Raw genomic sequence first — 27,755 nt, 5'->3', positions numbered from 1 at the left:
TAACTCCATGGAATCCAAAATTCTTACACAAAATGTATTCTCTTTATTAAAAAAATATTAATTACACACACACACACACAAATACACACAATATTGGAACTGTTTTAGAATTCCCCCATCTTTTACTTTTGCAAATTTCTATAGTCTTGTAACTTGAATCCTAGTTGACCTAGATATAAATATATAGAATAAGCTTTTCATATCATAGGTACCACTACGAATGTTTCATCAATTTCTTGAAGTGAATTGAGCGAAAGAACAAACAAGCACACATTTAAGAGTCAATATTTATTTTGATTAATATTTTACAAAATTTTGACAGGTTTAATTTATGTAAGGAGAGCTAATTTATTAAACACTTTACAGGTTTTCCTTTCCACAGAGTAACACGGTAAGTAGCAAAATAATACTTGGCACAGTTATAAATAAAATATAAAATAAAAATGTCCATAGCTTAAGTATAATGATGCTGTTTTACGCCTATTAATTTGAAATAAATTCCCAGGGACAACAAAAATATAAGGGGAAGAAAAAACAAAAAAAAAACCTCCAAAGAAGAAAATCATGTTCAGAGCTGAGAAATAAGTTCCTATTTACTAAATGTATCCAATTAAGCCGATGTGAACTATTCCCCAAAAGATCACCTTCATACACAACTTAAGAACTGGGTTAAGCTGGTTCCACGCACAAAACCTACAAAATAATTAAACAGAGGGTACACTGCTGCATAGCTGGCTCCTGACCATCTGACCATTTCTGAGTTATACATTTCACTGGTACTATGGATGGTTAGTACTAAAGCATTAACAATGCTAATATTTTCCATGTAATTACACATCTAGAGGTTTTTATTTTTTATTTAACTGAAAGACTTATCTTTTGCACTGAAAAGAATATTGTACCACAAAGAAAGAACATGGTAACAATACTCTTGTTGAAACTGAGAAAACCACCATTGTATTTGCCTGTTAATAAAAATGTATTCAATAAAAACTGCAACAGAGTCTTCATGTGAAGTGGCTCAAGATACAAAAAAATTAAAAGAAATGTTTAGCCTTTTATAAATAACTTTGAATTTAAAAATTATCTAAAATTTCCCCCAATTAGTAGTCAAAACTAGCAGAGACATTTGTAAAGTTAACCAGTTTTTTACACTCTATGACAAAATGGCACAATGCTATTGCCACCCCACACCCAATTCTTCCCTTTTCAAAAATAAAGGACGTATGCCAATTTTCTAATATTAAAACACTCACATATACTACAGGTAATCTTTTTGATGTGTGACTTACGGTCAAAGAAACTACTATATAAAAATGGTACTTGGAAATACGGAACATCAACTATATACATTTTCACTGCTCCTCTTACTAAGGCAAGGGGCGGGTATACCACTAGATTGCTTTTATACCTGTAATCTGCCTTTTACAGGGAATACTAATTTTACCAAGCATCAGACATGCAGTGAACTTGCAGGGTATAATGCCTATTAACAGCAATATTGAACATCACTAGAAGCTCATTAGTTATCTCCCCTTTTTTTTGGTTGGATAAAATGAAATGAGCAGCTTTAAACACACTAACACATACAGACACAAAGAGAAAACTATTTGATAAATTATTTATATACAGATACACAATCTTTACACTGGTCTAGGATCTGTCATCGTCTGACCACCCTTTCCCACCCCCACCCCCAGCCCATCCCTCTCATAGGTTTCTCACAGGTTGCTCGAACCACAGTTTGCTACAGCACTTAAGAGGACTAAACCAAGTCTCAGTCTGTAAACAATATTTATGGAAGCAGTGACTAATAGTTCACCATGAGTATGAAAATGCTGCAACAAAAATTCATCAGTGCATCACGTTTAACAAAATCTTTCTGACATTGTTTCAAACAGCATTGACAAATTTCAAAACATTCAAAATTGAGAAAATTAAAATAATCTAGGGATTAAATTCATTCTGATAGGTCATATTTTTAAAACCAGAATATACCATTAGCTTTTCTTTTACTCACATGTGCTATGTACAGCGATCATGCTCCATCTTTAGCCAAATTCCATTATTTTGTCTACAATTTATTTTGCTCAGAATTTTGAAAGTATATCCATTTATCTCTATTACTGAGAATTTTGCAATAACTTATTTGTTCTGCCTTTTCTTGAAAATACCTCAACTCTTAAAAATTGGACTGTTTGCACATCAAATTAAATTCTAATTTATACTTTATTGGATAGTATGTGCTAGCATACATTCTATGAGGTGTATCATGCACTTAGTAGGGCTTTAAAGTTTGAACAAAATAACATGACTTACTATACTCATGCAAATGCTTTATTATCAGACCATAAAACCTCAGAGCAAGGTTACTAATTATTTCACTGAACTAGCAATGTATCAGCACTGCAACAGCTGATAGCAATAAAATATTGTTAGCACATTTTTTGTGAACATTATTTTCTCGTGCCTTTGAGGACACATTATAGGATCCCTAAGAAAACCACATGATTTTCATTACAGTATTTACATGTACATTCTAAAATGTACATAATGCTAGTCTGAATCAATTTAAGACAACCGTCGTGGAATTAAATGCAATACTATTAGCAGATTGCATCATAAAATTTAGCCATATACCATAAATTTAGCTTTAGCTAGACCCTAACATTTCTGATTAGTATACCATGTCCATCAACAGAATAAGTTCACTCTTCTCGTGAAAAATGTTATGAGAACAAAACCAAAAAGTTGAGTATGTTGTGAATTCCCACATTAAGAACCATTAAAATTCTTTTTAAGATCTTTACCTTTCCCAGAAGTGGCAGTGTGTTCTGTCCATGTTCACTTTTGTTAATAAAAGTGTTGGAAAAAAGACTGTAAAATTCACTGTTAGCCCTACATATAGCATGCTGTTGTTCAAAGGATGTGGATTCGAGTGTGAGAGAGACACGGACAGACACAATTTTCAGGCACCACTCAGCAATATGCTTCATAAGATAAAGATGTTGCTACACGAGCTGGTACCCAGATCCTGATATTTGGTCATATTCTATTGTATACTGCCTGGTCCAGTCCACGATAACAGGACGAAAGAGGCCACAGCATCGAAATTCAAAGAAGTCTATAATATTCCTTATACATCCATGGCTAAAAACCCCACCAAAAAAAAAGAGAGAGAGAGAAAGAGAAAGTTTATTAGGACAATGATTTAATATATCAGTTTAATATAATTTTGGTGTTATATATTTTTTCTAAACTTAAAAACTCGGGTTACTTGCTAGAAAGAACTTGTTTATAACTCTACAAAATATATATGCATTCATGTTTCCTCACAGCTTGGCCAACCCTGGTTTTTCTTTTCTCTTGCTAATTTAATCGGTTACACAATTACATTTTAAAGTTATTCAAATTTGTATTTCATTCCTGTGTCATACGTACTTTTTGATAAAAACTTCCTTGATTGATGGCTCTTTGGAAAGGTAACAAACTACATTCAAAATTGAGAAAGTAAATGACAAAATAATTACAAATAACGTGAATGTGGCAGTGTAGTGTACCTGAGAGTAACAACTTAAAAAAGGAAATGTCCAGGATAAGTTCAGGGAATTTTAGGACTTCAAGAACACCTTTGGAAAAGTAATCAGTTTATATCTTATGTAATTATTATGCCTATGGGAGAATCCTCAAAACTACCCTATTGACTCTTATTTTTGCTTTTCGTTAAAGGTTTGCTTGTTTTCCACAAGCACGCAATAATTGATAGTACTGCAAAAGCTTGAAGGTGGTAGGCAAGTAGCTTGAGTAAAACTCCAAGTTTTAAATATTTCATATAATTAGGAAACCACTATTTCTTAGCATCAAACTGAATTCAAATTTTCAAAATGTATATATAAAGGAGAGTCTCTCAGTAAATGGTGTTGAGGAAACTGGACAGCCACATGCAAAAGAATGAAACCCCATACACAAAATCAACTCAAAGTGGATTTAAAGTCTTGAATATAAGACCTGAAAACATAAAACTCCTAGAAGAAAGCATGAAGCTTTCATGCTTCATGAAAGACAGGAAGCTCCCTGACATGGTCTTGGTGATGATGTTTTGAATCTAACATCAAAAGCAAGAGCAACAAAAGCAAACATAAACAAGTGGGACACATCAAACTAAAAAGCTTCTGCACACGGGTGGCCGGATGGCTCAATTGGTTAGAGCACGAGCTCTGAACAACAGGGTTGCCGGTTCGATTCCCACATGGGCCAGTGAGCTGTGCCCTCCACAACTGGACTCAAGACAACTAGATTCAAGACAACAAGCTGCTGCTGAGCTTCTGGAGGGGCAGCCAGATGACTCAGTTGGTTAGAGCACGAGCTCTAAACGACAAGGTTGCCAGTTCAATTCCCACATGGGATGGTGGGATGTGCCCCCTGCAACTAAAGATTGAAAACGGCAACTGGACCTGGAGCTGAGCTGCGCCCTCCACAACTAGATTGAAGGACAATGACTTGGAAGTGATGGGCCCTGGAAAAACACACTAGCCCCCAATGTTCCCCAATACAATTTAAAAAATAAAAAAAATTAAAAAAATAAAAAGCTTCTGCACAGCAAAGGAAACCATCAACAAAATGAAAAGGCAACCTACTGAATGGGAGAAAAATATGTGAAACTCATATATCTGATAAGGGACTAATGTCCAAAATATATAAAGAACTCTTACTACTCAATAGCAAAAAAAAAAAAAAAAAAACCCACAAACAATCCGAGTAAAAAATGGGCAGAAGATCTGAATAGATATTTTTCCAAAGACATACGAATGACCATCAGGTACATGAAAAGATGATGAAGATCACTAATCATCTGAGAAATGCAAATCAAAACCATAATGAAATATCACCTCACACCTTTTAGAACGACTATTATCAAAAACACTAGGTGAAAAGGTGAAGGGATTAAGAAGAACAAATTGGTTGTTTCACAGTAGACATGGGGATGTAGGGTATAGAATAAGGAATATAGTCGATTATACTGTCAGATGGGTACTAGATTTGTGGGGGTGATCACTTTGTAAGTTATGTAAATGTCCAATGACTATGTTGTACAGCTGAAACTAATATAATATAGTATATCAACTGTGATTGAAAAATTAAAAAAATTTTTTTAAATGTGAAAAAAACAATCAAAGATAGGAATGCAACTTGACAATAGCTAGGCCAAACAATCACAAGGGAAGTTAAAACAGTTCCAGAACAAAATTCTTGCTTCAATAGATGACCCTTAAGTATATCAACTCCATTTGAATAAATTATTTAAAAAATTAAAGAAAAAAGACTAGAAATAACAAGTGTTGGTGAGGATGTGGTAAAAAGGGAACCTTCATGCACTGTTGGTGGGATTGTACATTAGCACAGTCACTATGGAAAACATCATGGAGGTTCCGCAGCAGATTAAAAATACAACTACTATATGATCCAGCAATTCCACTCCTGGGTATTTATCCAAAGAAAACAAAAATACTAACTCGAAAAGAAAAGTGTACCACCATGTTCACTGCAACATTATTTACAATAGCCAAGATATGGAGACCACCTAAGTGTCCATTGATGAACGAATGGATAAAGATGTAGTATGTATACATACCACACATACACACATACTGGAATATTAAGTCATAAAAAAGAAGGAAATCTTGCTATTTGTGACAACATAGATGGACACTGAGGGCATTAGGCTAAGTGAAATAAGTCAGAGAAAAGCAAACACCATATGATCTCATTTATATGTGGAATCTAAACAAACAAAAACGAAGCTCATAGATAGAGAACATAGTATGGTGGTTGCCAGAGGTAGGGGGTGTGAGGTGGGCGAAATGGGTGATGGGGGTCAAAAGGTACAGACTTCCAGTTATAAAATAAATAAGTCATGGGTATGTAATATACAACATCATGACTATAGTTAATAATATTGTGTTGCATATTTGAAAGCTGCTAGGGAGTAGATCTTAAAAGTTCTTATCACAAGAAACAAATTTTCTTTATGTCTGGTGACAGATGTTAACTAGACTTACTGCGGTGATCATTTTGCAATGTATACACAAATATCGAATCATTATGTTGTATACCTGATATTAATATGTTATATGTCAATTACACCTCAATTTGAAAAATATAAAACTAAGTGTGTTGGAATTTTTGTGTCATTCAGAGGGGAAATAAAATAATTTGCACTGAAAAGTAGCTGCCCTAAGTCTAGAAATTTCTCTAAATATGAATTTCAACTGAATGTAATTTTAAAAATCTTATTTCACTTTTCTGGATACATTCTTTTTTTAATGAAAATTTGTAAATTGATAGAAAGGTTAAAGAACAAATACTAAAAGTTAGGTCAATAAAGTTTGAATTGTGCAATTAAGAAAAAAAAGTATCACAAATTTATCAACAGTTAATGTGATGAATTCTAAAGTTATGGTAAACTAACCAATGCTACATCTGGCAGAAATCTAGAATTCAGTAAGATTTATAAGCTATTTCACATATTATTAAGTAAAAGAAATATTTCCTGTTTAATATTCTATTGCCATACCTAAAGAAAACACTTCTTTTTGATGTAGTCACTGGATAATTGCTGAGTTTGGTTTAGTAAGGAAATTTACATGCCAAGGGAAAATATTAAATTTATAAATATGTACGTACTTGAATGGGCTTTCAATAGATGTTGTTGTGACTTTAAAGTGCTTGTATCTTCTGGCATTCATTCTTTCATTTGTAGTAATACCTAAACATGATATCTAGGAGACAAGGGAAAGCAAACCATTAACTCTGAATATTTTATGTAAAAGTTAATTCTCAAGAGGACCAGGATGGAGAAAAATTATGAAGCCTGTTTTCCATCAGGAGATCATGAAACCAGTTTACATTATATTTTGAATCCACAAAAAATAGCTAGTTAAATGGGGGGAAAATATCTAAAAACAGGTAACTTGGCATTGTGCATGTGGGGAGGTGGACACAATATACACAGGACACCTCTCAATCAGCCCCTGTAAGAATGAGTTTTTAAAAAAAATCCTTAAATTGAAAGACTCAAATAGATATTTGTGGGTAATAAAACATTAATATTAAAAAGAAAATAAAATTAATGGCATCATCAATCTAAGCTCACAATTATATCCAATTGGATGTATTTGAATCAGGAAAACCAGAAATAAAAAGTTCTGTCAAGAGTAGTATTCAGAGCCAAAATTTCGTAATGCAAGGAGGAGGAGGAGAGGAAGCAGGAAAGAGAAAGATAGGAAGGAAAGGTAAATTAAAATTTTAATCCCTGAAAAGTAAGAGTGGTTAGAAAGGGAACAGATTATCTTTTAAGCAAGGAGCGCATTTTATAAGTTTTCAATTAGCACATCAAAGAATGAGTAATGCACTTGCGCATACCTGGTACATCTGACACATGAGTAATACAGCCACCCACATGAAATGAAAAACACTGTTCAGGAACATCCAAAACATCCAAGGTGAACAAGTGGCAATTTGAGTAATATATGTCCAAAATCCATCCTTGGTGTAAGTAGTCTCACAGTGGAGTCCCCAGTCTAAAATCAGAACAGAAGTGCTCACATTTACTCAGTAATCATCCAAGTGCCCCATGTAGGAATTTGTGGTAGGCACCAGTTAAAAGAACAGCATCCAAGAGGTTAGCTTCAATAAATGACATTCAATGCAAATTTTTTTATACTCTGAAATAATCTCATTATATATTAGTGGGAAGAACGTATCAAAGATAGCAATGAAAAATGCAGCCAATCTTAACAAAAAATTGTACTATAACAATATATAGTTTTTATTTGATGGGTATTGCATACATAAATTTGAGGATGTAGCCTCCTTTTTCATTAGAGCAATAACAGAGATTATTCTTAATATCTGTGGGAGTAGGAGGACCAGGAAATCATCCTTCAAAGACTTATTTTTAAGCTAGAATACATCTTTATGCTAAATACCACCAAGTCCTAAAGCACAGTAACTAACATATTCATTTAAACTCTTTCTGAATTATGATCTCAATGTAATAAAAACCCATCATTTCATCCAAGATACTAAACCATATGATCAAATGAATGACAACTTATTTTTAAAAGAGTAACTTCTAACACCTTTTAATATTAACTAATAGGCAATATTTATTATACCTGAGTCTTCAAAATGTTTCATGTTCTGTGCAAACTAAAGTGCAACTATAGTTTCCCAAGTGTTTGGTAAGAAAAAGCAACTAGCACAATCATAAAAATCTATAAACTACCAAAGTAAAGCAAGCAAGTGATATGAAAAATGTTGGTGTATTTTACCCAGAAGCTTTTCACAATCTATAAAGTCAACACATTTTTCAGGGGACACATGTATGAAACGGTACAGTGGTACCTTGGTTTTCGAACGTAATCCACGTGTTCTGAAACGTTCAAAAATAGCCGACAGCTAGGCCTCAGGATCTTGCACTCCGTGGAAGCTGTGTGACATGTTTGACTTCCGAGTCGTGTTCAAAAATCGAAGCATTTATTTCCAGGTTTACGGCATTCATAAACCAAAATGATCGTCAATGGAGACGTTCGAAAATTGAGGTACTACTGTACTTAACTAATCAGTCTGTTGCTTATACTATATGTTGAACATATTTGATAGTTCTATTATTTATTTTATTTACGCTTCATTGCAGTGAGGTGCCCCAAACCATAATTTTTAGTTAAGACTTTTGTCATATTTTTTGTCAATACGGTAAGCATGAGTATGCAAATGTTTGTATTTTAAGAATAGAAAAAAACTAATTGTACTCACAAGAAATACAACCATAAATCATCCAGCAGATCATAAAAAGCAGGAAGAATAAGTAGCCCATAAAGTATCTATGGTTGCCTGCACCTAAAGAACAATACAAAAGCAAATTTTTTTAGCTACGAAAAAAAAAACTGGAAATCCACCGGGAAGGGTTGGGTGCAGTTGGGGGGATTGTCATGAAAGGTGTAATAGAACTTGGACAGTATCACATACATTAATTATTTTAGAAAATATTCTTCAAGAAAATAAATGTTTTAGTAACAGTCTTAAAATAAGAATTCTTACAAATTACACATACACATGATGAGACTGCAATGATATTCATTCCAAAGGCAAAAGCGTCCCAGTGAATTAAATAAATCAGTATTCTGAGATTTAATCCTACTGTTTGCCTTGTGATGTTTAAAATAACCCTATTTTAGCTTTACTTTTATAAACGTTATAATCCAATTTTTTAAAGGCTTCTGCCCAACAGAGTCACACAATCTTTGTAATGTTTCCCTGCTGTCACCTCTTAAAATCCCCAGGGCCATCTCTCAGATCACTTAGTTCATCTCAGACTACACCATTCTTGAATGCAGAGGTATGTGCAGTTCTTAGCTGTCATTCCTCTGTAACTCTGTACATAACATTCTTTCAAGTATTTTTTACTCTCTCTAGTTTAACTAAAAAGCAATACTATCTGCCTCCTTATCAATTTCACTATTATCCAATGGGGAAAATAGGAAAGAGTAGGTATGAGAAATGATATCAATCTTTTCTAAACACTGATTCTGTACCTTTTCCCCTATCTCACTCAACTGAGTTGCTGCTTTGTCAACAGGACGATAATTAGGCGAATGGAGAGGGTGTGGTAGGTTACAAGAATGAATTTTCTACTCTCTGCTTTAATACTGTACTTTATTAATTACCTAGAATCAGTTAAATGAACAATATATTTAGAAATTACTAATAAAACTTACCTACACAGTTACCCACCCACGGGCAATGATGATCAAACTTCGCTATACAGCGGTTGCACACACCACAATGTTTGGACCTCACTGGTTTCCGTATCTGTTAATAGGCATGTAAAAGATTATAAAAGGCACTATACCTAAGAGAGGAAAGCTGAACAATTATTTTCTCAAAATACAATTATGAAAAAATAACTCTGTATTTTTTGGAAAGATTTATACCAAGGTTTCCAAAGGGAAAAAACAAACAAACAAAAATCACTCTTGTTTTATTGAACGAAATTTCAACTGCAACAACAAGAAGAAAAGGATAAGGTTACTCTACTCTAGAATATAAGCTCTTAAGAATGGAGTAGAACTGGCAATTTGCAAAAATGATTAAGAATCAAATTTGCTGTTTCAATGAATGGTACTATATTTAATTCACATCCCTCAAATTTCTGAATAATAAAAACATCAGTCTCCAGGCTTCTAAATGAAAATTTATTGTGATTAACGGTCATGATATTAATTGTTCTTTAATAAAATGAAACTGTTCCTTACTAAAAGGTGAAGTCAGAAGTGAACAAAAAAGGCTTTTAAAATTAAAAATCATTTAATATATGACCCTTCCCAAAGTGACACACCCAGCATAACGTTGACACACATTTTTCTTTTTCAGTGCCTCCTGTGAACTCAGATTAAGTAAAGCATGTACCCCGCTGAAATGTATGGCCATTTATAAAGTACAACATGCTTAGGAAATTTAGGTAGTCCCTATTTCTTGCAAAAAAAAAAAATCCATAAAATACATTATCGAGCTCCTGACAAGCAATAAAGAATTCATGTTTATGATGTCTTAATATTTTAAGTGTTGTGAAACATTTTACTTTACATTACTCTAAATCAACAAGTAAATACAAGAACTCATTAGTGATCTTCGAAGAACTGGTAGGTCCCAATGCTGGATGCATGACAAGAGCTAGAATTATTAACCCAGGCCAGAAACGAAATTTATAATATCCTTCATCGGTGTTTCCACAAAAGCACTGCCATCTCTCTAACAGTTTGCATAAGGTTATACACTATTTTGCAGTAGTAAGAAAAAGTCACAGGTGGACTATGTAGTTCTCACATGTACTAAAATGATCCGTGGACTGACGAAAAGGGTAAGTTATTCTTCACCACAGATATGAGACTAAATCTACTTAGGAGAAAGAAAGCAGCCGGGTGTATCAAACAAATTCTACGCCCACTTCCAACCCTCAGCTACATCCCCCCTTTGGGAATTCACTTGTCAGTGAATTCTGAACTAAAGACTGACACAAGACTCCTGAATATAAGTCTCCTCAGTTCACTTACAGAGTAATTAACTTTTAGGAAATTCTAATCTCAACGTGTCTTCTTAGGGACTTGTCTATTTATCAAAACAAAGAATACCCATATGATGACAAATATTTCTGTCTATTTGAATCATTTTATAATAGGATATGTTCTTTACAACACTAAATTATCCAGAAGTACATAGCTTACAATAACATAGCATATAATAAAATGTTTACACTGTGACGACAAAAATAGTCTTGTTCTTGTCTTTAAATATTTACTTAACAATGAAACTGTACTGGGTGACTATAAAGAATTTGTCATATGACAAATACATCAGCAATGCATTCTTTACTTTAAGGTATAGAATAACATTTCCACAGAATACCAGAATATAAAAACCTTCTAAATGTTAAGAATGCCAATCATGTAAAATATGCACTGTAACACATAGAAACAATAACCTTTTTAAAGAATACTTAAAAAATACAAAAGAATTTAGTCAGCACACTAAAGTTACTACCAAAAGTAAAGCAGTATATATTTTGAATATTCAAAATCATGACTGTTTTCTTAAATGTTAAGTGAAACAAAGAATCTGTAGCACTGGAGCTCAGTTTCAAAAACTCATTCCATAACCCTAAACTTAGTTATTTTATTACTCAAATGTTAAGACACTAATTCAGTTGAAATGTACAACAAAGGTATAAAAGAGCATTTAGTTTCAAGTATGATTTGAGGATATTTCAATTTCCATGTATTAAAAACACGGTGTAACCACTGTGGTAGTTTATACATTTTTCACAAGTACTAATTATAAAAATTAAGCAGAAAATAATGAAAACACTAAACAGTATTATTCTATAGAAATTCGATGTCTGTAATCATAAAACATCACTATTACTATACCTAATTCCTTAAATAAATGCTATTTTATTTCATATATATCTTTATCTATGATCTGGTTGAAGATAATATCAATGATGAAATAGTGTTCAAACTTGCATAAACACTCTTAATACAGACTGGACCAGTTTAGAGGCCATGTTGTCTTAAAAGTTGTGTAATGAATTTTCACACTATGACCTTTAAGTATAATAAATTTTCTTAGAATGCAATTAGAAAAATTATTATTAGGGAATCATACTAAACCTTTGATTTTAAACACTTTATTACTTAGTTTTTTTATTTGTTGAATTACGTTTTGAGAGAGAAAGAGTAAGAATAAATACAAATGAATGGAATCTTCTGAATCAGAACTGTAGTCAAGTTCTACCATGGGGGGGCGAGGGGGAAATAAGGCCATTGGGAAGGAGACACTGTTTTACCATCTTTCCTCCTGGACCATGGTCTATCCCTTTTTTGGCGGGCATGAAATATGCTCAGCAAAAGAAACCGTTCTCCTTGTTCCCCACACCCTCTGTGCTATGCCACTGCTAGGGGAAGAGGAGAGAGGGAAGAATAAAGAAAAAAATACTACCAAACAGGTACTGCAGAATATACTGAGGTCCAGACTTCCTGTCTCTGCAAGTTCAACTATTGTCTGTGAATTAAAAAAATATATATATTTTATTCAAAATTGAACAATGTTCACCTATTACTGTGTCGTCAATATCAATCAATAAACACGATGTTCATCTTTAATTAACCAATGTTTTCAGCTCAAATAAAATTTGTTCATTTACTTCTGCTACTTCATTACAGTATGAATATAGGAACTTTATTTCTTGGATATATGAAAAGGCAACCCTAAACTTAGTTACGGAAATATTCCTGAGCTAAAACTAAGTTACCTACTCTAGGCACTGAATAGGTTTTGATAATTAAGACGAAAATAAAACTAAGTCCAATAAGAAACTGAATCTTCACAACTGGATTATGACTAAGAAAACCTGGCAAACCAATTAGCAGAAATGTCTGAAGAATACTGTAACATAAGAGCAACAAGATATCTCTACGTAGCCTAGAAAAGGAAGATTAGACCATAAGAACATGCCAGTTGTTTTCGTCTACTGTAGACAGAAATAATTCACCAGGATTTGTTTTGCTTTCAGAAACTGGATAAAATAGCTCTTAAAATAATCTAACTGCTTCTAGTCCAATTCTCTACTGACTTGACATCTTTGGATTATAAATTTGGTTTCCTATGTACCTGTGTTATAGGTGAGGGATGCCCTGGATCATATATACAAATACTTCAGTTACTGGAGCAATATATCTGCACTATTAACCAATTTACTGGCCTTCCAATCTACACAGTCATTCAACAAACATTTACTAAATGCATATTATTTGCTGAGGGTTTACAGAGATGTTTCAAACACTGGATTCATCCCATAAAGCGATCACACAGCCTTATAAATAAGAGAAACATAAAACTGTAAAATGCCATGGAAGTGTAAGGACAGGCATCACAAGAGCATCAAGTGCAAGCACCAACTATACATAATCTGTTTGGTTGGAAACTTCTTTAAATTCTTCCTTTGTATTCTAATATCTGCTATAAATAGTGGTAATTTGGCAGTGAAACACATGACTAGTTAGATTGTATCTTGCTACCTTTTTCTTTTGTTCTTCTGTAGCTTTAATTATCCCTGGATCTGATTTCCAAGATTTCCCAAAATTGTAGAAAAGTGCAACACTATTGGCAAGGAATGGAAGATGGATAAATAAAAAGTTGAGATGTGCCTAAAGTTAAGGAATCTAAAGAAGCAATGATAAATGTACTCTTATAGGTAAACTTATAATTCATAAACTGTTACCACAGGAAAAAAAAAAAGAACCGACCTACCAATCAAAAAATACAAGTTGGTTTATTTATTAAATCAAAATGGATTGAATCTACTACTATACAAGCTAGTTTACTATTACATTGAACTAGATTACATCCACTACGTAGGCTGGTTTATTTATCACATCAAAATAGATAAGCTGATCTATTACATCAAAATAGATACATTTTTTCATTATGTTCATAACTAAATGTAAAAAGTAAAAATGTGATTTCTTTATAAACTTTAAATCATGTAGGCTTATCTCATTTTTTAAAAGTCAGTGAATACGTTAAAAATTCATGGAATACATCATTTAAAAATGATCACTATTTCTTTTGACAAAAATGAAGGGACTTCTCATGTTCAAAGTTATTAACATATTACTTTATTTACTTGCATTAAAATCTTTATATATCTACCAAACATTTCAGATATATTTCAGATATCAAACCCATATATTAATATTCAAAAGGTTGCTTTTAAATTCTTTCCATTGCCTTTTTTGAACACGTTCAAGTTGACCTTAATTTTAGAAGATGTTTATAAAGTTGCTTAAAACAGAAGTAGTCTCTACGTTCACATTTTTCTAACAAAAATAGATGAAATGTACTAGGCATTTATAAATACAAGTGTAGAATCAGAGACTATTTTAAATAACACTAGGAAAAATAAGGCGTGTTGCTAGAACAGTACATTTCTGAGACACAATATCTAGAATACTTAGAATTCATTTTCAAGATTTTATGTAGGCACAAGTATCATAAAATAATTTTGTAAGAATTTTAGACATTATCATATATACACAGTTTACATTTCTTATGAAGCACAGAAAAAGAACAGCTTCTGAAATAAAATGATCCTATATTTGTTTTGGTAAATACCAAAACACTAAATAACTACTTAAAATACAGGAGAAAAAAAGAAGAAAAAGAGTAATTAATCACCTGCATATGTACAAAAGTGATCTTTCTCTATCCCCTATCTCTCTCAACTTTCACCATCCTTATTTCAGAAAATGCACTGGTACAGAGAGCAAAGAGTAAATAGGAAGTCAAATTTCCAGCTGTTCCAATAGCTAAAAATATTTTGAGAATAAAGCTGGAATAAATGTGTGTGCAAAGAATGCTGAAACCTGGCACTTTTCAGGGGCAGTCCCTTTACTTATTATACACTTTTAAAAAGTTACTAACACGAGAATATATACGTCAGGTTCTTCTAGTCTGGATGAACCAATTTACTGGGGACTAATTTACTGGGGATGAACCAATTTGCAGGGGACTAACTACTAGCTCAATAAATGACTACAAATTTAAAAGGGATGTTCAGGAATTAAATGTCAAAAAATGAACTTCAAGAATTTCTTTGCTTGTTCTTTTAAAGGTAAAGAGATTAGATATCTTCAAATGATGGTTTGAACTTATTACAGCTTTAGCAATAGGTCAGACCAGCTAATTTTTAAAATTTAACTGAATCAGGCACTCTATTAATGACATGGTTATTTTTTCGTAAAGGTTTAAAACAACCCTTATTCCGAAAACACTAAGAAGTATAAAGACAAAAACAATAATTTCACAACCCAGAGATAGCTTTTTTTTGGGGGGGGCACTGTGCATTTTTTATCAAAATTGGGATCACTGTATTTATTAACATTAATAAAATAATATATTAATTATCAACTATGTGCCATTTAAGCTGCACAGGAGCTTTATGATAAATCCTGCTATCCCCATTTTACAGATGATTAAACTGAGGCAGAGGTTAATTTGGTAGTCCAAGGTTACATTGTAAATTAGAGGTAGGCTCTTAATATCTACACTATTCTGACTCCCCAGAACTCAGAGGAATGTCCTAGGTCATTAAATATTATGGAAACAGTATCTTTAGATATGAACATTTTTAAGGCTTGATATGTATTTTATATTGTCAGATTATTTCCAGAAAGATAAACCAATGTATAACCCCACTAGCAACACATTATTTCTTGATTACTACATTTGCATTAGCACTAAGTGGGAAAAAAAATGTTGCCATTTTAGAAGCAAAAGTGTTATTTTATTGTCTTAATATGCATTTATGCTTAAACAGCCTTCCAATCAGAGATAAAACAAATATTTACCATGAATATTTTCATTTAAATATTTACAGAATCTTTTTTACATTTAACTTTAATCCACTTGAATGTTATTCTGATGCCTACTGTTAATTGCAGGTATAAATTACCATAATACCCCACAAAATGAACCAAAAAAAGCAAATCAAATCCACCAACTGCTCCACAAAATACCAGAACAACTCTAGAAAGGGGACAAGCCACATTATACCATAAAGTTCAAACTAGACTTCAAGGACAGAAGATTCTGGTGAGGCAGGCTGCCCAGGGAAGTTCTTAATCCCATCTTCACCTGTAATTAAGTAGCATGAAAAATGTAGACAAGACAAACAGAATTCTCAACTACCCCCACGCCAAATTCCTATGTTGTAGCCCTAACCTCTAATCTGACTATATCTGGAAATATTGTCTTCAGGAGGTTATTACGGTTAAATGAGGTCCTAAAGGTGGGACCCTAATATGACAGAACTGAGGCCATAAAAGAGGAAGAGAGAGAGAGATCTCTTTTGTTCTCTTCCTGCCATGTGAGGATGTAGGAGAAGGTGGCCGCTGTGGGTAAACCAGGAACACAAAGGTCGATACTGCAACTGAGTGAGGCTAGGGTGTGTGGGGGCAATGACTTCTGTATAAGCAAAAAGGAAGAGACCGACCCCTCCTCTCACATCATTCATTATACAAAGTAGTTAAATACACACAAGAACTTAAATTAAAAAAATCTTCAATGACTTCAGATAAACTTTTGCACATGTTCACAAAAAAAAAGATATACAAAAACAACTGCAGCAATATTGTTGGAATTCATAGAAATTGGTGATTAGATACCTGAAGGTATAGGTATTAAAAAACTTAGAGGATATCAGAAGGAAACTAGCCTAGATAAACAGAAAACTGAAGAAGTCTTAAGAGTAAATTATAGAAAAAATGCTTAAGAGTAAAATGCATAGAAGAAAATAGTAAAAATGATAATTCTGCATTCATTTTTACACGTGTAATCATCCCAGGCTCTAGAAGTTCTTCATATCTAGCTTTACTTTAAAAACTTAATTGAACTTAAAACCTGACTGAAAAATTTTTACACACAAAATTTCTAATAACGTACATCAATATTTCAAAAGTGGTGCCAACCACAGGTGACTGTACTGGCTATGATAGTGAATTTTAGAGCTGATTATTATAAAAGCAGCATGGTCAAGGAACAAAATTTTAAATAAATAAAGGGACAAGAAACAAAACAAAATCACTCATGAATCAACGCCCATAGATAACCACTGCTAAAATTACATATACTCTCTTCCAATTCATAACCTTTGTACACTTTAAAATTAGAATCACTCTGTAAATACAATTTAGAGATTTTTCACTTATTATATCCTAAGTATCAGCTCATATCATTAAGTCTTAGAAAAGCACTTTAATGGCTATTTTATCCCATACAATATGTAGTGTAACTGAGAAAAGCATTCCTGTATTCAGTTTGGATATTTAGGGTGTTTCCATTTTTCCCTACTATAATAGTACTATAATATAATAAACATCCTAGTAAATAAATCTTTGATCTTAATGATCTTATCTCTGATCACTTACTTATGAATAATTAAGAGATCAAAGGGTATTTTTAAAGCTCTTTCTAGAGGATGCCAAATTGCTTTACAGGAAAGTTCATAAACTTAAAATTATGTTCAGAGTATAACATAAGGATACTGGAAGATACACTGTATCAGATCAAACTCTTAATAATCACCTACCTATGTGACTTTGAGCAAGACGCACAACTTCTCTGAATCTTAATTTTTCCATCAATTAGAAAACAGTATTACAATTGTGCAATGTATTTTTATAATCTCAAAGAATTGTTCTGAGAACCTAGTAAATTACATCAAAGAGCTATAGACCAAAAAGCACTGAATAAATGTAAGGTGCACAATAGGGTGATAATTATTTAATGAATAATAAAAAAGAATAAGAAGTTATTTATTAGAATAGTTTACATCAACATAAAATTCATTATCACCATAAAAACACTTAAGTTGCGTATCATATTATGAAAGACATAATATAAAGGTGACCGTCATGCCTATCACCACACATCTATTTGCAGCCCCCCCCCACCCGGGTCAATACTCGGTGCCTGTGCGGCCATTTGTGGATGTGCACACGGTGGCACATACTAACGTGAGTCCGCCTACGCACACGGGCCCAGCTGAGTGGAACAAGGTGACACTCTGCCTTCTTATTTCACTTCTCATACTCTAAACAAAGTGTCCTTGCATGGTCTATTTAATGCCACACTTTTGTATTTTTGTGCTTTTTGTTGGTGATTTTGCCTGTTAAAATGGCCTCCAAGTGTAGTGCTGAAGTGCCTGGTAATGTTCCTAAGTGCAAGAAGGCTGTGAAGGGCCTTACAGAGAAAACACGTGTGTGAGATATGCTTTATTCAGGCCTGGGTTAGCGTGCTGTTGGCTACGAGTTCAGGGTTAATGAATCAACAATAATTAAATGTGGTGTTTAAACAGAAACACATGTAAAACAAGATTATGTACTGATTAGTTGAAAAAAAAAAAAGTTACAGGAATCTAGCCTTATTTTTCCTGTAGGAACAACAGAGACTTTACAGGACAACTACCATGAATCATGAGAACTGACTAATTCTATTTTTAAAACTAGTCTAATCAGCTTTAGTGACATACGTAGTCATTATTTCCGTGAGGAAAGTGGTAGAAACAACAGCAAGGAGACTGAGGTCAGCAAAAGAGGTAGTCCCTGACAGCACTATTTTATCTCTGCACCTGAATCATTCCCTTGTATCATGAACCTCATGGCTCTTTCCTGTCTCACATCATTTATGTGTCCTTCATAAATTAATCTGGACTCTTTACTCTTCCCTTCCTAAAGGTTTCTTGAGTATCTCTCTCTGGCCTCAGAAATGTAATACTGAAAAATAAAAAATGTAGCTCTAAAATCATGTTGGACCTAGAGATATGGTTCTTCGATAACACAGAGAAGTGTAAAAAAGATTTCTTTTATAATCGGAATTTAAAGTTATTTGTGATTTCATTCCACATTCCATGAGTATCACACGCATATACACAAACATTCCAATATGTAAGTACACATTTAAAAGCCCATTGGGACACACACTTAGATTTTAAAAGTCATATATAAATAATAACAGGTATTTATTTAGTACTTTTTACATGTCAGGTATGTCTTAAATTATATCAATCTTTTCAAGAATTCTCAGAGACAATACTATGATCATCTGTCCTTTACAGACGAGTATAAAGCTTAGTATTCTCATACCATAATTTTTATTTGCAAAATTAACATGTCTGATCTATTCAGTGTACTTAAAAATTAATTATATACCAATCTATTTTAAAGACAGAATTATTCAAATAGGACAGTTAAACACACTTGATAGCTCTGGCTGTCTCTTTAAAAGCTACTACGTCTCACAGTCTCAACACCCCAGCTCTGGAAACTTGCATAGCTTTTTTTTTTTTTTTTTTTAACTATACCCAAAAAAAGAGAAGAAAAAAATAAATTCAAATTATACTATATAAAACTGTCTGGCACAAAGTTTCCATTATTTGGTAATCTATTAGTTTTCCTGCTTTTTTCCACTTACATGCATAACAGATTAAGAGTTTAGCAACAGTCTAAAATTATTTTGAGATGAGAATCTAAATTTTTTTCTTGAACAAAATTTACTGTCCAATTTAGGAAATAAAGTTAGAAAATATGCCTGGAATAATAAAGTCATTTCAGAGGTCAGTGATTTTTTTATAAATTTAAAATAGATGAGGTAATGAAAACAAGCAAATCTGTTATACTAAATGTCCCAATAAGACAATTTTAACTCGTAATCTTTGAAGAACAATTTTGAAGTCAAAGTATAAATACAAGCCCAGAATAAGCTAGTGAAAACTGTCACATGGAAAAATTCCAGTAGATACTTACGCTAAGGAAGTATTTAAAAAGTACAATACTTTCTGCTAGTAATCACATATGCTATAAAAATATAAGAACTACAAGTATAGCTACAATTGTGCCTTATTCTCAAAAATAAGCATATTTTTTTTTCAACTAAAATACAAGACAACTTAAAAAGAATACAGTATTATAACATGCAAGACTGTGAAGTGAAACCAAGTAATAATTAAAATCATTCAGGATAGTTACAAGGCACGGAAAACTGAACTCATTTAAAACATATCTTATATACTTTATGGTAATGTTTTGAAAATGATTTATTAACAGATACTTATGAAACATGTGCCTTTATTATAATAAATCAGACTATCTTACTGACTGAACTCTATGTAAAAATATTAAAAGTTGACATTGGCCTTACTTCTTTGATACATACACATGCACACACACTTTTACAATTTGAAATTACATTACTTTTTAAAAGCATACTACATTGAAATAATTTGCTTAAGTTAGCAAATATTTGAAGATGCAGTATTATATGCTTTTTATGAAGCAAAAGAGAAAACTGACTGACTGTTACCTACCATAGCAAAATGAGTTGTAAAATTAAGAAAACATTTAGAGGAAACAGTTTGATACTAAAACATAAAAATTACAGTTTAGAAGGAAGATTTAGGATATGTGTTATAAACTCAGACAACTAGTTATTTCGATCCCAACTCTACCAGATTAGCTGTGTCATGTTGGGAAAGGATAAAAGCCTAACCTATTTAAGCCTAAATTTTCTCATCTTCAAAATGGAGACAACAATACTAACATATAAAATGTGTATTAAATCAGTACAAAATATTTAAGGAAACGCCCTTTAAACACTCAGTAAATGGCAGCTATTATTACTATTTACGTTGTTAATTAAAAGCAGCTTTCAAAAGCAACCTAGTCAATATAAAATATTTTAAAACCAGTACTTCATTAGTTCATACTTATTTTTCTAGAAATACTGTTCTACTGTAACTAATCATGAGTAGTTCAGTCCTAATGTTAAATTATTATTAAACATTTGTTTAAAAAACAAACAAAAATTGCTTTAGATACGACCTTTATAACCAAAGGATATCATTCCAAAACCAGAAGAACCACGTCACATACATCCAGAATTTGGTTGCCAAATATATTCCAAGGGGCAATGCACTATGCATTGAATGATCAAAAAAGGATCTGTAAAAACACAAGTTTTACAAAATCTGAACTCTATTATTTCACTGTAAAGGTAAGTATTTACATACTTAAATGAAAATTACACACATTTTGTATAGTCAACTCTGGTTTAAACAAATCCAGAAGTCTGGATGCTTAAATACCAAGACTGTTTTCATAGTAATCAATAATAAATGAGTTTACAGCTGAATGACTCAGTAAGGTTTTGAAGGTCCTTTTAATTCACCAAAAGTTAAAATCACATTCCACTAATTTTTCAATTTCAAAATTTCAGTGTACTCCTATGCTCTTAAATCAAAAATTCAACTTTAGTATAATAACTCTATCATTCAGCATATTCTCCGAAGATTATAGTTTTGACAAATAAGTACAAAATAATCCTCAAGTTTTTCTCTGTTTCATCATTGCTCCTTACCTACATATTCCTGTTAAGCTTTTGGTACATCTGTTCAACTGCTACTTCAGTAAAATTGAAAATCATTATTTATAGTATTTAGAATTCAGGAAAATAAATATTAAGAAATTTTATCAAACCGAAGCAGGATAAACCATCCATGTAAACTAATCAGAAAGTCTTGGTGAATTCCTCTCTGTAGTAGCCCTCAAAGCTCCTGGAAACACTAAAATGGGATTAATTCCCTAGAACTAAACCCTTTCCGGAGAGTTAGCACATTAGTGTATTACTAGTCATTCGCATCTCTGTGCGAATTATTTTCAAAACACTTTTTCTGAAATTCGGGTAAAGACCAAGTACTGAAGGAGGAGAAGTTAGGTGGGAAGTTCTGGACCTTAGACACCCGATTAGGTTTGCTGGATGGGCAACTTTAGGGCAATGGAACAGAAGAAAAAGGAATGGTCACAATGTTTAAGGAAAAAAAGAGGGAGGAGAGTATTTTTTTAAAAAGTAAATGATCTGAACCTACTTTATATGCTTAGACTTTACCTTGCTACTAAAATCAAATCTCTTTCTGTATACTGCCTATGATAAAAGAAAAAGTAATTTCTATGGAAAAGTAAGCTCCAGCATAATTCCCTAGAAATAATAAGCAACGCATATATTACAGTTAGAGCTCAACAAACTCAAGTCCACTTTTATTGAAATATTCTAAAACTGTGTTTTTGCCTTGAAAATTAGATGGTAGACTGTCACTGAAAGCACATTTACCATCAGTTTAACAGTGTTAAAATTTTAAAATATTTCACATATAAATTTGCCAAAATTACTTAACATTAAATTAAGATCAAACCTGTTACATAAAGGCATTGTTCTAAACATACAAAACATTAATTTTATATAGCAGGATCCAAATTATATTCTTTCATGTTCAGTTAAAAATACAGTTAAAAACAATACACTTACTTTGAAAGAAATTGTACTGTAGCCCAAACACCACCATACATTAGCCCTTTAATGAGCCAAGAATCAATATTTAGGTCTGCTATAAACCCAACCAGCCAAATAACTAGGAAAGGTGTTCCTAGCATTACTTTCTGTCGAAATTCCTGTACAGAAAAAAACAATTAGTAAGTTTTGCTTGTTTCAAATAACCTAATGTGAACCATTTTCAAGTTACCTTTGTGAAAACATGCAACGGAGAATGAAATTTATTCATTAAAATATGCTTACTATATGCAGGTATTATTCAAGATACTGACCTCTGTCTTCTGGAGACAGGTAATAAATAAATTAATAATTTTAAAGTACTTGGTTAAAATTGTGGAAAATGAGAACAGAAGTTATAGAACTGGGTCTAAATAGTCACCTTATAGAAGAGGGCAGTGCCACCGGCTAATACATGGACAGACTAGAAAATAGTTTATGATGAATAACCATCCCATTTTACCACGGACATTGGTAACTAGAGGTAAGGACAACCAGAATGACTGATGCTCTAAGAACTCTATCAGATAAGGAAACTGAGGATGCTTAGCCTGAAGAAGACATTTTGAATGACACGTATAAACAGTACATCAAAACCATAAAATGAGATAGAGAATAAAATCAATCTATGGGGTACCAGACTTCACAGAATGGAGAGTATGTGCCTTTTAACACATATCAAAGCAGAGCACTTAAAACTCCAGAGGTAGTTCCACTTCATTTTTATACTGGTCTGGTTGTTAGGAAGTCCATACTTCTAAGTATTGAAACCCTATCTACTTTCTTACAACATCTACCACAACTGTATTTTCAGAGCAACACAAAGTACTCATAAATCTATGCTTCTTCCTATAACAGTCCTTCACAAACTTATAAGCAGTTATCAACTTTCTTGAGTTATCTTAGGTAACAAAACTATGTAAGATATTCCAGCTGTGATTTAACAAAGCTCAGAGTGCAAATAAATATCACTTTTCTCCTTGAATACTTACCTTTCTGAAAGCTAAGGTTATGTTACACTCTTTTTGTTAGAGTAAACACCTTTTATACTGTTGGCTTCTACTGAAATAAATACTTTTTCATATAAATGGCCATGCCTTTCTCAATTCAATCATTGTAATTCATTTTCTGAACTAAATGTGTAATTTTAACTTACACTAATAATTAAACATAATCAACTTCAGAGTTTAATTTTATGCTGCAGTAAAACAACTAATCCAATTTGTTTTTGCATCTCTAGTACATGTGAATTTTATATCAAGACGTAAGAGAAAATTTGTAACTGGGAGGAAAAAGTGTATGGGTACGGATGGGTGTTGGCAGGAGAGAAGATGGACATGTGTTATTTGAAAAAGTATTTTCTAAATTATCTGTAATTGAGCTTGTTTTTAGTCAAGATACTTGTTTCCCTCAGCAATAACCACATTTTTCCATTATTAAAAAGATACAATTTACATATAGTAAAATTCACTGTTTTTTGTGTACAGTTCTCTGAGTTTTGATTAACAGCCACAGTTAAGTAACTAGCACAGAAATCAAGACATAACAGTTCTATCAAGCCCTGAAATAACCCTGTGCCCTCAGTCCCAGCCCCTGGCAAACACTAATCTGGTTTCTGTCCCTATACTTTTGCCTTTATAGGAATGTCATATAAATGGAATGATTCTGAATGCAGTCTTCTAAGTCTGGCTTCTTTCACACAGAGAAGCCATTTGATGTTCATTCGTGTTGCTGTGTGTATCAGTAGTTCATTCCTTTTTAATGCTGAGTAGTATTCCATTATAAGATGCATCACAGTTTTTTATCTATTCCCCAGCTGAGGGATTTAGGGTTGTTTCCAGTTTCTGATGATTGTGAACAGAGCCACTATAAACATTTACAATACAGGTTTTTGTGTAACATACGTTCATTTCACTTGGATAAATACCTATGTGTGGGATTTCTAGGTTTTTTTTGTTCAAACTGTCACTGAACATACATATTGTAATATTATAAAGGTCTAATTGTGATGCACTGTTTTTGTAGATATGAGAAATCTATTTTCTCTTATATTTTATGATGGAAATGTTCAAATATATAGTACATTTCAAAGAATTTTATACTGAATACTTATATATCCACCACCTACCTTCTACAGTTCAGTATCTATTTTTTAATTATAAACTTTTTATTTCGAAATAACTGTAGATTCACATGCACTTGTAAATTACACAGACAGATCCCAAGTACCCTTGAACCAGGTTCTCCCAATAACTAACATCTTGCGAAACAGCATACAATACCACCACCAGGATACTGACAGGATACAGCTAAGATCCAGACGGTTTCCACGACTATAGGAGTCCCCATGTAATCCTTTTACAGCAACTGGCCTCCTACCCTACCCTCACCCCCATATTCGCCTCTGGCAACCACTCATCTGTTCTACATTACTGTAATTTTGTCACTTCAAGAATCTTATATAAATGGAATTATACAGTAGGTAACTTTATAGGATTGGGTTTTTCACTCAAAATTCTCTGGAGATTCCTCTAGGTTATTACATGTACCATTAGTTTATTTATTTTTATTGCTGAGGAATATGCCGTGGTATGCCAGTTTGTTTAAACATTTACCCACTGAAGGACTTTTGGGGTTGTTTCGAGTTTGGGGCTATTACGAATAAAACTGCTATAAACATTCACATACAGGTTTTTGTATGAATGTAAGTTTTCATTTCTCTGGGATAAATGCCTAAGAGCACAGTTTCTGGGTTGTATACTAATTACATGTTAAGAGGTGTGTGTGTGTGTGTGTGTGTGTGTGTGTGTGTGTGTGTGTGTGTGTGTGTGTTTTAAACTGCCTAACTGTTCTCCAGGGTGCTGTATTACGTGTTTCCCCGAAAATAAGGCCTAGCTGGACAATCAACTCTAATGCGTCTTTTGGAGCAAAAATTAATATAACAGCCAGTCTTATTTTACTATAAGATTGGGTATAATATAACATAATATAATATTTATAATACCTGATCTTATATTAATTTTTGCTCCAAAAGACGCATTAGAGCTGCCTGTCCAGCTAGGTATTCTTTTCAGGGAAACACGGTAGTTTACATTCCCACCAGCAACGTATGAGGAATCCAGTCTCTGCATTCTCACCCAAGTTTTCACAACTTTTTAGTTTAGTTATTCTGATAGGTACATGAAAGTAAGTCATCATGGTTTTAATTTGCATTTCTCTAATGACTAATGATGTTGAAAATCTTTTCATATGCTTATCTGCCATTTTTGTATCTTCTTCAGTAAAATATCTCTTCATGTCTTTAGGCCATTTTCTAATTGGATTGATTTTTCACCTTTGAGTTTTGAAAGTTCTTTATATATTTTGAAAACTAGTCCTTTATTGGATATGTGGCAAGTACTTTCTCTTAGTCTATAGATTGTCTTTTCTTCCTAACTGGGTCTTTCATAAACTAAAGTTTTTAATTTTGATGAGTACAATTGATCAATTTTACTTTCACGGATCCTGCTTTTTGTGTCAAGTCTAACACTTTGCCTAGACCTAGATTCTGATAATTTTCCGTTTTTTTCTGAAACTTTTATTGTTTTATGTTTTACATGTGAGTCTGTGAAGCATTTTGAGTTTTTTTAATACGGTATGAGATTTCAGTATGGTGTTATTTTTTTGCCTATGCATGTTCAAATGCTCCAGCATGATTTGTTGAAAAGGCTGTCTTTCCTCAATTGAATTGCTTCTGCACTTCTGCCAAGTCAGTGGACATATCTCTGCAGTTCTATTTTTGGACTCTCTAGACTGTTCCATTGATCTGTGAGTTTATTCTTCCAGCAATATCACACAATCTTCATTACTATAGCCAAATAACAGGTCTTGAAATTATATAGAGTGATTTTTTTTTCTTTAAAAGTGTTTTAGCTATTCTAGGTTATTGCCTTTCCATATAAATTTCAGAACCTTGGTTATATAAACAAAACATTTACTGGAATTTTTATTTAATTGTATCAAATCTGTGTATCAATTTTGGGACAACTGACATTTACTACGTTGAGTCTTCCAATTCATGAACACAGTATGTCTCTCCACTTGCATACAACATATCTGATTTCTTTCACTAACATTTTAAAAATTTCAAAATACAAGTACTTTACATATTTGGTCAAATGTACACCTAAGTCTTTAAAATTGTGGGGCTTTTTTTAGCAACTATAAGTAGTATTTTTTTAAATTTTGGTGCCCACATGTTTATTGCAAGCATATAGAAATAGATTATTATATGTTTATCTTATATCCTATGACTTAGCTGAATTCATTTATTAGTTCTAAGAGTTTATTTTACAGATTCCTTGGGATTTTCTACATAGACAATTATGTCAACCAAAAATAGGGAAATTTTTAATTTTTTTCCTTTCTGATCTACATGCCTTTTCCGTTTCTTTATTTCACTAGCTAGAACTTCCAGCATTATGTTGAATAAGGGCAGTAAGAGGGATATCCTTGCCTTTTTCTTGATCTTAGGGGGAAAGCATTCAGTCTTCCACCGTTAAGTATGTTAGTTAAAGGTTTTATACATGCTCTTTATAAAGTTCAGGAAATTCTCCTCCATTTCTATTTTTCTAAGTTTTATCATAAATGGACTTTGATCTGTATCAAACGCTTTTTGATTGACATAATTATGAGATTTTTCTTTTTTGTTAGTATGATAACTTATATTAAATAATTTTTAAATATTAAGTGGGCCTTGCATACCTAAAATAAACCCTATGTGCTCATGGTGCAAAATTCCTCTTATATATGCTGACTTCTATTTGTTACTATTTTGTTAAGGATTTTGGAGTCTATATTCATGAGGGATGTTAGTCTATAGGTTTCTTTTTTGTACTGTCTGTCTGGTTTTGGTATCAGGGAAACATACTGTTTCCTTTCTGTTTCTTACCCATATGTGCAACTCGACATTCTTGTATGTGAAGTGAGTAGCTTATAGATAGCATATAATGCGGTCATACTTTATAATCCACACTGCTAATATGTCTTTTCATTGGTATATTTAGACCACTCAAATGTAATGTAATTATTGTTATGTTAGCGTTCAAGTTTATAATTTTATTTTTTGTTTTCTGTTTGTTCTCTGTTTTCGTTTGTTTTCATTTTCCTGCTTTCCTGTGGGTTACTAGAAAGCTTTTTATAGTTCTATTTTCATTTACCTACAGTTATTTTTGAATATATCTCTTTCTATAGCTTTTGTAGAGGTTACTCTAAATATT

At 32.6% G+C, this 27,755-nt stretch overlaps 1 protein-coding gene across 1 annotated transcript in view; it reads right to left on the bottom strand.

Moving 5' to 3' along the window:
• Window positions 1-269: 269 nt before the first annotated feature.
• ZDHHC17 (zinc finger DHHC-type palmitoyltransferase 17) overlaps window positions 270-27,755 on the bottom strand; it is an 82,676-nt gene continuing 55,190 nt past the window's right edge. Inside the window, exons 9-17 of the mRNA XM_033117091.1 lie at window positions 22,477-22,619; window positions 21,016-21,116; window positions 13,638-13,762; window positions 12,559-12,621; window positions 9,780-9,873; window positions 8,818-8,901; window positions 7,423-7,580; window positions 6,685-6,779; window positions 270-3,150 (exon numbers count right to left, since the gene is read on the bottom strand). Coding sequence (XP_032972982.1) covers window positions 3,012-3,150; window positions 6,685-6,779; window positions 7,423-7,580; window positions 8,818-8,901; window positions 9,780-9,873; window positions 12,559-12,621; window positions 13,638-13,762; window positions 21,016-21,116; window positions 22,477-22,619 — 1,002 coding nt within the window. The 3' untranslated portion in view covers window positions 270-3,011. The remainder of the gene's footprint in view (window positions 3,151-6,684; window positions 6,780-7,422; window positions 7,581-8,817; window positions 8,902-9,779; window positions 9,874-12,558; window positions 12,622-13,637; window positions 13,763-21,015; window positions 21,117-22,476; window positions 22,620-27,755) is intronic.

The sequence above is a fragment of the Rhinolophus ferrumequinum genome, chromosome 10 (genome assembly GCF_004115265.2).
Source record: "Rhinolophus ferrumequinum isolate MPI-CBG mRhiFer1 chromosome 10, mRhiFer1_v1.p, whole genome shotgun sequence".
In the NCBI taxonomy this organism is placed as follows: Eukaryota; Metazoa; Chordata; class Mammalia; order Chiroptera; family Rhinolophidae; genus Rhinolophus; species Rhinolophus ferrumequinum.
This window is presented reverse-complemented; position numbering and strand designations above follow the sequence as displayed.